The sequence below is a fragment of the Lipotes vexillifer genome, unplaced genomic scaffold (genome assembly GCF_000442215.2).
Source record: "Lipotes vexillifer unplaced genomic scaffold, Lipotes_vexillifer_v1.1 scaffold438, whole genome shotgun sequence".
Classification (NCBI taxonomy): domain Eukaryota; kingdom Metazoa; phylum Chordata; class Mammalia; order Artiodactyla; family Lipotidae; genus Lipotes; species Lipotes vexillifer.
Window position 1 is genome coordinate 1,620,403 of NW_006784126.1, and position 13,497 is coordinate 1,633,899.

The 13,497-nt window shown below is 38.7% G+C and overlaps 1 protein-coding gene across 3 annotated transcripts in view; it reads left to right on the forward strand.

Annotated features, from left to right (window-relative positions):
• EPB41L2 (erythrocyte membrane protein band 4.1 like 2) overlaps positions 1-13,497 on the forward strand; it is a 98,875-nt gene that overhangs the window by 59,563 nt on the left and 25,815 nt on the right. For all 3 annotated transcript variants that reach the window (XM_007456547.1, XM_007456545.1, XM_007456546.1), the window contains exons 8-11: positions 1,945-2,097; positions 2,594-2,691; positions 7,031-7,203; positions 11,679-11,851. In XM_007456547.1, the coding sequence (XP_007456609.1) occupies positions 1,945-2,097; positions 2,594-2,691; positions 7,031-7,203; positions 11,679-11,851 (597 nt within the window). The remainder of the gene's footprint in view (positions 1-1,944; positions 2,098-2,593; positions 2,692-7,030; positions 7,204-11,678; positions 11,852-13,497) is intronic.

Consider the following 13,497-nt stretch of genomic DNA (forward strand, 5'->3'; position numbering starts at 1 on the left):
CCCCTGCATCGGCAGGCGGACTCTCAACTACTGCGCCACCAGGGAAGCCCAAGATGCTCCTTTTTTATTAGTCTATTTTTCTGACTTTGTTGCTGAATGGCAGAAGTCAAATATGGAGAACTAAGGCATGCTTTTTTTCCCTTTAACTTCTTTCCCTTTATCTGTAATTTCTATTCACACAAATACTGATAATTGTAAAACAATATGTGGAACAATCGAACCTCAGCTGATTTACTTGGATCCAGACTGTGTTTATTTTTCAGTCAGATAAAATAGCTTCAATGTCCTGTTGAAAGATTGCCTCACACTAGAGATAGCTTTGTTTAATGTTTCAAATGAGGGTTGCCTCCTTATTTGTGCTGAGAACATGCTGTCTTGGGCAATCTTCCGGCCTGCTCCCTGTGTCCCTGGCCAGTGGTATTTTGGGCAAACACGTCATTTGTGTCTGGTGCCAAATTGCTTAGGCACCTGTGCCTGGTTCACTCTGGCTTTTTACTCTGTTCCTAGACAGAACTGTGGCTGTCAGGATATGGGTGAATAAAGTACCTTTGTAGATGAGATTTTTAAACCTGCTCAGATGGTCTAATGTAATTTTTTTTTTTTTTTTTTTTGCGGTACGCGGGCCCCTCTCACTGCCGTGGCCTCTCCCGTTGCGGAGCACAGGCTCCGGACGCGCAGGCTCAGCGGCCATGGCTCACGGACCCAGCCGCTCCGCGGCATGTGGGATCTTCCCGGACCGGGGCATAAACCCATGTCCCCTGCATCGGCAGGAGGAGTCTCAACCACTGCGCCACCAGGGAAGCCCCGGTCTAATGTAATTTTATTTGTATATATGAGTTGTTCACATATCACAGCAGTGAATGCCATTGGCATCAGTTACCTAGTACTGTATTTCTATTTTTAAAAAACTGAAATAAATTGCGTTAAATTGTTCTCAGTAACAAGGCAGTTGAAATGTTATAGTTTTATTGACTCGAACCTAGACTATGTGGGGTTTGTTTCAGCATATTTTGTGAGAATTTGTTCCATGTTGTTAATGATTTCTAAAAATGTGAATATCTCTGAATAATAATCTTCAGTTTTCCGTATCTTGAATGAGATCTAGTTCTTCTCTTAAAGATATTTGAATATTGTACATATTAGATCTTCAACCACTACTTGAAATGTGAGGAGGCAGTTTTTTACTTTTGTCTGTAAATGTATTTGATTTTTTAAAAAAATCTTTCAGGCTGGCGATTATTCTAGATTGTCATCTTTTCCAAATTAAAACGCCGAGGAAAGAAAACAGTAAGTTCAAGAATAGTCTGTAATCTATTTGAAATATGCCAGCCAAAGGAATGTTGTAATGAGAACGGGATGTCAGCAGTTAGTGTTATTGAAAAACTGCTTGGAAGAATTCAAAGATTTCAACACCGTCAGCCTAGAAGAGAAATTTTCTATGCGGAGTTGGTGTTCTCCAGAATATAGATGGTACTTAACAGCTGTTAGCTAGCATAATCATCTGAGATAAATTTGCCTACAGTAAAATGGCTGACTGCACCTTAGGGTAAGCCGACAGACTGTCCCCAGGGGCTGGAATAGCCTCTAGGAAACATGTTTTATCTCCTGTATCTTCAGGATGTCTAAATTGAGGTCTGTTTCCTTTCCTCCCTTTTAGCTCTTACAGCCGAGCTCGAGGACATATTAGTTAGGCCTTTTGAAGAATGTTGTGTCCTGTAGTCATGTTGCCATATCTCAAATCTGACCCCTCAAGAGGAATATCTAGGTTTAAGATGTGTTGTATGTATGTCCTACTGTTTCTATTAACTTGTGTACTGTCACTGCAGTTGAAATACAGACTTGTTAAATTGGCATTCCTGATCATGGTTTGAGGGGCATCATTGACTTCCCTACCTATATAACTTTCACAGCTCTAACCATGGTCAAATGGCTTATGCTTGGCAGGACTCAGAAGGCGTGGACATCAAGCTGGGCGTGTGTGCTAATGGGCTTCTCATCTACAAAGACAGACTGAGAATCAATCGTTTTGCTTGGCCGAAAATCCTGAAAATCTCCTATAAGCGCAGTAACTTCTACATAAAAGTTAGGCCAGCAGAGGTAAGCAGAGTCATGTAGCCCTTGGCATATCTAATCGGGCTTTGTCAGTGTTCTCCTTTATGGCCACAAGCTACCAGAATTCTTTTCCATTGAATGTTAAGAAAATGAACTATTATTTATTCCTCCATGGTAAAAAAAAAAAAGTCAGGGTTTTTGATGATAAACTTGCATATATGTATTCCTGTTGATAAAAACAAAAAACAAAACAGAACAAGCAACAGCCACAATTTCACAGAAAAGGAAAAGTAGTCAGTGCCTGCCACATCTGGGGGGGCTCATTTTTCTTTGCATGAGCTAAGTGGTCAAGATCGAAAGGAAGGTGGTAAAATGCGTTTTAGTGGACATTGAGGAATAGCTAATTTATGTCAGTAGTTGATATTTGCCCTTTTTCAAGAAGAACAATTACTTCTTAGTGAAATATCTGAATCCATGTTTTTCAGTAGCTTCTAATCAGCTCTTAAGAGATATGCTGATTTGTTTTATGGATTTATTCTAGCTGGAACAGTTTGAGAGCACCATTGGCTTTAAACTGCCAAACCATCGGGCAGCGAAAAGGTTATGGAAAGTGTGCGTGGAACATCATACTTTCTACAGGTAATTTTGAGAAAACAGCTTGGGATTCATGAAAACAGATCTTGGTACCCTCTAGATCTTAGGAGGGGTCAGTGGATAGCGTGGCAGACGCAGCCACGACTGCTTTATGGTTCTTTGCTCTCCCTCTTGGTGTATCTGTTTCTGTCACCATGCCATGCTAGTCCTGGCTCACAACTGCTCTGCCTCTGCAGTGGTCCCTCACTCCAGTTGCCCTTCACCACCATACCCTCCCACCCCGGCTGCCGCTCTTTCACTGTCACTCACCTTAGGCTTCACTTAGTTGCTGTTATCAGCTCTCTCCTGTCTTCTTTCCCAGCCAGACCAACCCTGAACCCTGTGCTCTCTCCATTTGCTACTTTGTTAGGAGTGTTCTCCCCGCTAAGTCCCTGTCCCTTTTTGCACATCAGCCTCCAGTCTCCTGGTCCTGGATGAGTCCTATGTCCCGACCTCACCATTTCTATACCTGTGCTACCACGTGTTGCTTTCAATAGCATAACTATCCAGACAGACACACTCACACAGCACTTTGGGTTGGTGCAGTTGCAGAGAGATCATTTCCCATGTCAGCCGGATCCTAGTGCCACCATCACAAATATTCCTGGTCTTCTTGAGCCCCAGGGCACCCTGGCCCCTTTGCTCAGATGCCCTTCATTGGAGGGTGTGCTGATAGTAGATGCTGTGGGTCGTGAGCATTCTTGGTTTCATGCATCTTCTCATTTTCTCTTTCTGTCTATAATTCAGCATCGTTTCCCTCTCCCTTCACTCATTCTTTTCTTCCTCTCCTGTTTCAAGAAAGAGCATATATAGAACTTTTATTCCTCTACCTTGATCCCTTGTTTCATGCCTCGTGTAGGATTGTGCTTTGTAAATCATGTGCCCCCAGTGGGTGGCTTCGATCAGTTCTTTGGCCAATAAACATGTCCATGTCTTGCTCCCTGAAAAACCAAAAAAACCCAGAAAATCTCCTTAGACCTTTTAGCCTCCTATAGCTTTTGTCCTGTCTCCTTTCATACTTTTATTCAGGGACATACTTTTTAACATTGCTTTTCTTAGCAAAGTGTGGTTTGCTGATCTTCCTTTTCTCTGTTTCCTCAGTTTCCTATTACTGCAGTCTAGCTAGCTGTGATATCTAGACCCTTCATCTTTAAAGTTTTTGCTTTGCACTCTTAAGGTCTAATGCTGCCCCTCCACATACTAGATGTGTGATTGTAGGTAAGTTACTCAACCTTTGTGAGTCTCTCCCTTTCATCATTTGTGTGATGGTAATGATAATAGTGCCTATATTACAGGGTTGTTTTGAAAACTAAATGATATAGCTCACGTGAAACAAACTTAGAACCATTTCTGGTATGAAATAATGTTTATCATTATCATCATCATTCTTAGTTTGGTAGCATAGTCTGCTATTTATTTTCAAAACTGCTCTAATATACTCATTTCAGAGGAGTCATATTACCATTGACTTAAATCACCAAAAAGATTCTTTTAGAGAGAGCTCATAAATATTTGTGGTCAACACTTTTTTGTTTTGGTACTAGTTTCTGTTTAATTGTAGCTTAATTGCTTAAGGATTTCTTTGTGATCAGAAAATTAATCTGTAATCTAATACTTTATATATGTGGTCACCAGTGCCAGTTGGGCAAGAAAGCACTTTATCTCAGTTTGACATAAACAGAATAAAAATTGTCCAGTTAATGATTTTCCCTCTTTTGCATTATGACTTAAATCTGCCTTTAAAATATTTTCCTTGTATTTCTTGGATTTATATTTTTTGTAGACTGAAAGTAAGAGAAAATCCTCATATGGAGCTGCTCATTCTGGGAAGATGTGGCCTTTGGTTGAGATATAGTCAACTGAAGTGAACCTGCAGAAGGGTAGCAGATAACCCAGTCTCACTCTCCTGTTTGCCTCTAGTCTTTTTTTTTCTTCTTTTTAAATAATTTTATTGTGGCAAGATCACTTGACAAATTTTAAATGTATAATATATTATTATTGACTGTAGGTACAGTGTTGTATAGCAGCTTTCTAGAGCTTATTTATCTTATTTAATTGAAAATTTTTGCCTGGTGATTAACAACTCCGCATCGTACCCTCCCTCCAGCCCCTGGTAACCAGCATTCCAGTCTTTGATTCTGTGAATTTTGACTGTTTTGGATACATCATATAGGTAGAATTATGTAGTACTTGGCTTTCTGTGTCTGGCATGTTTCACTTAGCGTAATGTTCTCAAGGTCCCTCCTTGAGATGGGCCATTCCATCTCAAGGAGGTTACATTCCAGAATGTAACAGGTCCATTCTGTTACATACTGCAGAATTTCCTTCTTTTTTAAAGGCTGAATAGTATTCCATTGTATGTATATCCTGTATTTCCTTTATCCATTCATTTGTAGATGGATGATGAGGTTGTTTCCATATCTTATTTATTATGACTCGTGGTATAATGAACATTGGAATGCTAATATCTCTTTGAGATCCTGATTTCAGATCTTTTGGAAAAATACCCAGATGTGGGACTGATGGCTCATGTGGTGGTTCTATTTTTAATTTTTTGAGGAGCCTCCTTACTGTCTCACATAGCTTCTCTACCATTTTGTATTCCCACCAATAGTATGCAGGGGTCTCAGTTTCTCCACATTCTCGCCAGCACTTGTTGTCTTTTGTTTAGTTGTAAAAATTTTGTGGGGGAGGGGGTATTTCCTTTTGGGTTATGATGCATGTTTCTCCTTTGAGATATTTTTTAGAAATGTCTGTTTTTGTCCACTTGTTGATCTCCCAGTACCTACAGGGCATGCTTCATGAATGGATGATAAAATAAATGTGATTTAGCCAACTTGTTTTTCAAGAAGAATGAGCATTTCTTAATTACTGCACTGATAAGCTTGCCAATGACCCTTTTTCTATACATCATTGCTTTCTTACACAGCATTTTTAGGCCATAGCTAGCTGGATTGCAAGGTAGGGAAACCCACCATATTCAGCCCATCAGGAGACAGTGCATGGTAAACGACCACATTTCTCACCCTGCCCCTGGTGCTCGTTATGAGTGTGCCGAGACATTTAATCTTTCAGCATCCCAGGTTCCTTCACTGTTAGAGAAAGAGATTACAGAGCACAGACAAGAGTTAATTTCTGGTCTAAATGTCTAGTATTCTGGCTCTCTAATTTAAGAATATAGAGCTTTTTCCAAAGTACAGTTTGAGGCACTGACGTCTTCAGATTATGCTTTGTCAGCAACACCATTCTCTGTCTCCTTTGAAAATCTATTGGCAGAAAATGGAAGTTTTCAAGGAACACTTCTGCTAGCCTCTATGACAAGACTAAAGCCAAGAGTGTATTAGTTCTTTTTTCATCAGTCTCGTTCTAACACGTTGTTTTCCTGGGTTGATATGATGGAGAATCCTGAACTGATGCGGGAGCACCTCTTGTATTACTACCTGTAGCTTTACCTTGACTTGAATCTCTTTTTATTGCTCGTTAAGCGGATTTCTAAAAGTTGAGCAGAAATGCTAGTAATAACCGGAACGGTAAAGAACTCTTTAAGAAACCACTCTTCTTTGGATAATGATAGGAAAAATTTTGGTGGAGTTCTCCATATTCTGGAATTGTCAACTGCAGTCTTCTTATTTAATACATTCTCTAAGAGCTCTGGGATTATCTTTTTTGTTAAGATGTTTTGCCAGCTCCTCATCAGGCAGTGAAGGCAAGATAATTTCAGTTGTGTACCACACAGGATTGGCTCACTTACTAAAGCCGTGCTTTCACATGAGTCTGGAAGTGCTTGCCATCAGGAGTTGTACTTCATTCATTACGGGCCTGGGGTTTAAGCAGGAGAATTGTGCTGCCAAGAAAGGGTGTTCGTCATCCCTACAGGTCCGCTGTGCGGTGTTCTTCATGGGACAGCGTCACTTGATGGGACAGATTCCTGAGTTAGACGTTCTTTCCCAGAGAAATAGACATAAATATTAAGAATTACTAATGGTAATGGATTGCTACTTGGCACTTCTGGCCTGGAGCGAGAATTCAGACATATGTGTTTATATAAATGATTTAAGTTAATACAAATAAATAACCTTTGATATACACTGAAAACAGCTGCGTTTTTGCTCCGGTTGAGGAAAGCATTATTCATGAATATGTGAATGAGGATTTATTCATCTTATCATTATCATAAAGCTCTGTATATAGGAGGGTTTATAAATAATGTTGATTTTTATTAGAAAGTTTAGGCAGCATGTTTTGGACCAAATAATCATACTTAATGAAATGATATATTAAAATATATAGTTAAAGTTAAAAAAAAATCCATAAAGTCTAATTTTGTTCCCTTTTTCCCCAACAGGCTTGTGTCTCCAGAGCAGCCACCAAAGGCCAAGTTCCTGACCTTGGGGTCCAAATTCCGCTACAGCGGCCGTACCCAAGCGCAGACCCGCCAGGCCAGCACCCTCATTGACAGGCCGGCACCGCACTTTGAACGCACTTCTAGTAAGCGGGTTTCCAGGAGTCTAGATGGAGGTAAACACATTTATTAGGATTCTGGATTCCATTAATCTTTCTCTAATCCAGTGGGATCAGAAAATGTTGATCTACTTATTAATAAGATCCCCAGAAATACCCTAGAGGGAGAGCCATTCTTTTTTCCTGAGTAAATAAAATACTATTACTTACACTCATAAGAAAATAATTTTATAGTGTTTTGAAGTTGTCATTCTGAACCTAAATTTTCTTGGCACTGTAAATACTCACAAATATTAGTTGAGTTCTTGTTGATGAGATGTTGGACAGATGTTTTTACTGGTCTGACTTAATTGTGATATATGATATGTGACTTAATTTCTTGAACTTGTTAATTAATGGCAAACATGTAATTCCAAGGGTTTTTGGTGTGATAGCATATATAGAACTTTTATTCAAAGGAATGTAAAACATTCATTGCATCATCACATTTTTGAGTTTAAAAACCCTTACTAAAGCTTAACAGACATTCTAGCGTACGGGAAACCATTCACAGCTTCAAAGGATTAGTTTGAATACAGTGTTTAACAAAAAGGAAATATAGTGTGTTCATCTGTTCTTACACCCAAGGGGAGACGTGTATAAATTTTTTCTATTAGAATTCTCATTAGCTACATATATGTAGTTTTTAAATAAATTACACATGGAAATAAATTGATGTTGCCTCCCTTCATTTTATGTATATATCTTATTACCTGTCTAATTTTGGGTTAATAGCAGGTTTCCTATAAAAGAGCTGAGGTTAATTTTATATTAGAACGCTTTAAAAAATTTTTTTTTCTTTCTACCTAATAGCAAGTAATTGGTATGGATACCTTTCTACCAGAAGTAGTTCTCTAGCATTTTTTGGCTGATGAATCTCAAAACATACACACAAAAATAGTAATGCTAAATTGGAAAATTTCTATTTTATTACTGTTCATCAGCAAAAACCTGGTTTTGATTGTCATTAGTGATATCTTTCTGAAATACGAACTTGAACAACTTATGTTTCAGGTAATTAGCTGAACAGATTGGATATGCTAATAGATAAAAATCTTCTTTCGGTAGTGAAGGACTGACACTCCTTGGCCTTGGTCTGTTTTTCCTGGAATAAACTTAGAAAACAGATCCAGCCAGACCCACAGACGCTTCCCAAGTTTTGTTGGTGGGCATTTTGGTACATATAGTTATTGAATCTTGCTTCTGGAGAATCTTTCATATAGTTTTATGAGACCACAGAAAAAAATGTGCAACAGACTCATAAATTGTGGTTCAAATAAATGTCCACGTTCCCAAATGCAGTGATTTAAATTTAGTGAATTAGTACTGGATGATAGCTGTCAGAGTATCTTTTAGCTCATCAACAACTGAGTACTTTTTCCAAGTAAATCCAAAAAAATGTGCCCGGTTATGTAAATATTTCACAAGTCTTGCCCCTTGTCACAGAGAATTTATACAAGTGCTGAATAAATGTGATCAGTGTCATTTAATGCCTTGAGAGAAATCATTCCTCTTTCTGGAACACTGTCCTTTTTAGCCTTTGTTTTAAAACTATGAGGTTTTTGTAACTCTCATGTTGTGAATTTTAGGGCTTAAAAAGAGCAGTAAACTACTGCTTTTTCTTTGAGGTATATGAACTGTGCTCAAGGAAGCCCACCATCTTGTATGAGCAGTTAGTGCAGAGGGTTATAGTGGGTCCGTATCTGAAAACAATGATTTTCACAAGTAAAAGCAACAAACATGGCACAGTAATCCATTATTTTTCCTTTTGTGTTTTGGACACTGTAATTCATCAGATGGGCCAGCCATTCAAAAGGATTATTGTGTTGTTGTGAAAAATAGGAGGCTTTTCATGCCAATACATGACCAGACAGGGAACTATTTGGATAGGGCTTATGTTCTTTTTTTCCCCCAGAGCAAAGCTAGGCTGTAACCTGGTACTGAGCTCTATTTTCCCCACCACACCATCCATATACCTTTTTTTGTTGTTGTTGATATGTGTTATGTTTTCTTTCTCCTGTTTTTAAACAGGCTATTTAATTATATAAAGATTCTTCACTTTAAGGTTTGACAAATTAAGTCTTTTAGTGATTATGTAGAAAGTAAAAATCAATGTAATATCTAAAGATCAAATGTCAAAATAAAAATTAATCTAGGATAGATATTTTAGAACAGTGAGATTCCAAGATTGCTATTCAAACCAGAAAGGAGGCAGATCAGTCATTGAGAGCATTAACACCCCGGATGCATGTGAGAGCAGGGGAACTGATGATTTCCTGAAAGTGGAAAGTATAATCAGGGGCATTACAGATTGGGTCATCAGGGAAGGAAGGCATATCTGAGGAAGAACCATTTCAGTTGAGACTTGAAGGATGAGAAGGAAGCAGCCGTGAGTAGAACAGGAGATAAAGCATTCCAGGTAGCAGGAGTAGCAGGTCTGAAGATCAAAAGTTTAGAGACAGCTTGATACATTCTAGGAACAGAAAGAAGGCAAGTGCAGTCAGAACTGACTAGTGATAGGGAGAGGTAGGCTGGGAGCAGGTCACACAGGGCCTTGCAGGTCACATTCTCTTGGTGCTGAACGTGGTTTTTATTCTAGGAAACCATTGAAGGGTGTGTGTTGTACATACACACACGTGTGTACACACTTATACAAGCACATATGTGTACAGTGCTATCTTTAAAAGAAACAAAAATCACTTGATGCCATGTCCAGAACAATTAGAGAGGATGAGAGAGGAAGCTCAGGCCGACTTGTCAGGAATAATCCTGGTGTGTGAGAGTCATGGTGGTTTTGTCTCAAATGGTAGTAGACCTATTAGTCATTGGCACCATAGGTTCTGTGCCTTGGGCCTATAAACTTCTCAGGGTTCTATGCGGTTTAAGACCTGACAAAAATTATTAGCTGCAAACTGAAATCATTAAGTGTTTAACAAAAGTATGCAGGGTCAATATTTTGCCGACTTCATTAATTAACTTTAAATTGGATATTCATTAAAATTTTGATATTACATTTGAAGCCATTTGTAGGTCAGAGTTTCTCATTTTGCAGTAAATCTCTTGAGTTTGCATAATGGGTGCTTAGAAACCATAATCATAGGGTTAAAGAGTTACTCATATACTTTCCAAGGAAAAATTGTTAAAATCTTTTTAAAAGTTAAAACCCTAGAAAATAATTATATTTAATGTACGGTGTGAATTCATTTTAATGTTTGATATGATTTGTTGTGGGCTTTCCAAAGTATGAGTGTTAAGAGCCTTGAAAGTCTTAAAAGGGATCTGGGTGGTAAAATAGAGATGGAAGCAAGTGGCCACATTTAGAAATACATCCAAGGACTCTCTTGGACTTGCTGGTTGTTGAGGGGTAAAGGAAGAGACTTCAAGGTATCTGACTTGAGTAACTGGGTGCAAGCATGAGAGTGTATTTGGCGAAAAGTCAAGACTGAGAAGAAGGAAGTTTTGGACAGGGCAGGTGAGGGGTGTGGATTAAGAGGCTTCTAGTAACACATGGATTAGAGGTCTAGGTGTTGCCCAAGTTCAGTATGCTGGGTCACACACAGTCTCTGCCCTCCAAGAGCTTGCAGCCTAAAGTTAAACACTGGGCTTCCCTAGGGGCATGGGTCCAGAGCAAGCCACACTGTGTCAGGAAAGCACTTTTTATACTGGTGAAATGACCTCAGTGGTTTCTTCTTTGGGGAAGAAACTACAGATGGACAGAGGCTTTTGCCGGTTGCTACTCACTTTGCTTTGTTGAGATTTGAAGCCGTCTTGGATTGATCTGCCATATGACAGAAATGTCAACGTGATATATGTTCCTGCACATCTGTAGGATAGACGAAGGGAACACATAAGCCCAGATTTGCTAAGGCAGAGGGTTTTTGTGTATTATTAGACTTACTGTAGGTCAAGTTGAGGCATTCAGGAGGGAGGTTAGAAAAATGAGAAATATTAGCATAAACATAGAAGTTGATTCTCTAAAATCTACTCTTACTGTCTTGTTGCAGTTTCGACTGGTGTTCTAATTAAAGGTTCCTTTATGGAGGAATTCTTCAAACTTATTGAAGCAAATCATTTTAATAACTAGGTAATTATTTGTTGCGATAGGTAGATTCAGAAATTAGTTCAGGCAAGATTAAAGAGACTCCAGAGAACTAAAATACTGCTCACCTTGTAATTCTGACAGTACCCTGACTCTGGTGTTTCATCTGGTCTTAGAGCTCCTTCTACTGGCCAATTCTAAGATCAGTGTCTATCCTTCAAAAATCTGTGACTTGAGAGCTTGGTCTAATTTATTGGGTGACAATTCAGAATACTTCTAGAGTTTATTAAAAGTTTAAACATGAGTTTATTTGATACATTATTTTCATGATCAAACAGTGTTCCCGTTTCTGTTCATTGTCTATAAGGTGCCTGTTTATCTGGGAAGGCGGGGCGTTCATCAAATTTTATCGCTTAAGTGTCCTAAAGCAATCCGTATGATCATTCTCAACTAGCTCTGATTGGTGTTGTGGACCGAAGTCTTACGAAGGATTTTCCTGGCCCTGCTGGGGAGGTTTCAGCACGTGGCCCTGGAGCTGTGAGCCCTGCTGTGGTACAAGATGGTGATGGCAGCAGGGACATTAGAAGCCCAGCTAAAACCCCACACGTGCAACTCACTGAAGGAAAGGTATGGTAAATTAGTCGAATACGTGGCTTTAAATGTGTATTTAGACGAGAGGCTGTCTATTGCATTTGTTGCTTCAGAACTCACATATCTTTTAAAATCAGCCATTGTATGTTCTGTGTTGATAAAATTTCCCACTTTTCAAATATGTGTGTGCTCTTGCCGGTTTGGACTGAGTCTCTAACCTTCTGGTTGGTGTTCAAAGCAAAATATTTCAGCATGAATTACCTTAGTGCAAGCAAGTAATTTATTGGTCTCTTGTCCATCCTTATAATTATCCTATTTAATTAAGCCCCCAATTATAAAAGCTGTGATGATTTGAAATTCATATTTGGTTTGTTTCAAGTAAATTTTAATGTGTAGCCTATGTCTTGGTTATTTTATTGTAGTATTGACTTGAATTTTTTAAAAGAAGAAAGGTGGTCTTTATGAAAAATATGATTTTTCATTAATAATCTACCACTGATGAAGAAGAAAGTTTTAAGTAATTGTTTTTTGAATACTGAGTGAGAAGATGGCGTGTTGCTTTCAGTCTTCTTTGGTGTGTATACCATAGTGAACAGAGAAGTAACCTATATTGCATTTTCAAACTTGCCGGGGTTATTTTATATTACCTTGGGCAAGTATAGTCACTTAGAAGTTGATTTGAAGTGGCTTTGAGTTCTTCAGATCTCTTTTCCATGTCTGCAGAAAGCAACTTTTGAGTGGGTAACATTGGAAGTCAACATGAACAAGAAATGAAATCATCCTGTGGATTTATAATGTTTTCAAAATTTTAACTTTGAAAAATTTAAAGATGTGCAACATGAATTTATAAAGAACTTGCTAGATGAGGTAACTGCCAGTGTCTCAGGATTTCCTGCACTGACAGCCCCCAACCCCAGCAGAGAGGAAGGCTCGGGCACCATGGGGGCCCTGTCTTATGCTACAAGGACAGATGCTTCTGGTAGCACGTGCCATTAGGTCCTCTTCATTCCTTTGTTAAAAAATTTGTGAATATTCCACAAAGGATTTGGTTAAAAATTAGTTTAGAATAACAGGAATCACAGCAAACAAGATATCTATCAGTAACTGAAAAGTTGTCAGGGTAGGTTATGATTATGCTACCAAGACACCCAGGAGTGGCTACTTACATCAGAAATAGGAGAGCTGAGAGTCTCAGAAAGTCTGTCTTCCATTCTGCCTAGATAATGTGATACAAAAGAAAAGTTCTTTTAAATTCCAAGGGAAATTCTGCCTGTTTTTGGTAAACGACTGGCCTTTTCACTAACGCTTTCAGGGTTTGTCAGCGACCGGGTTCAAAAGTAATAATGCTCTTTGAGTTTCATAGGATCCGTTTGCAACCAGTTGAAAATTAATGATTAAATCAGCCTATTACCTATAAGTTGTATGTGATAAAAGTAGTCCAGTTTTCCTGTTTTATAAATGAATCATTTAGTTCAGTTTCTAATGACACTGTGTTAATACAATCCTTCTGAGTAAACGTTTTCACTAACAACCCACTTCTTCTCTCCTCTTTCTCTCTCTTGCTTTCGGTTCTCCTTTGAATGTATCCGCTGTGTAATTTCACATTCAACCATGGGTTTGCTTTGAGAATAGCTTATTTCCACGTGCCCACCTTCACCACTCATCCGCTGTGCTTCATCTCT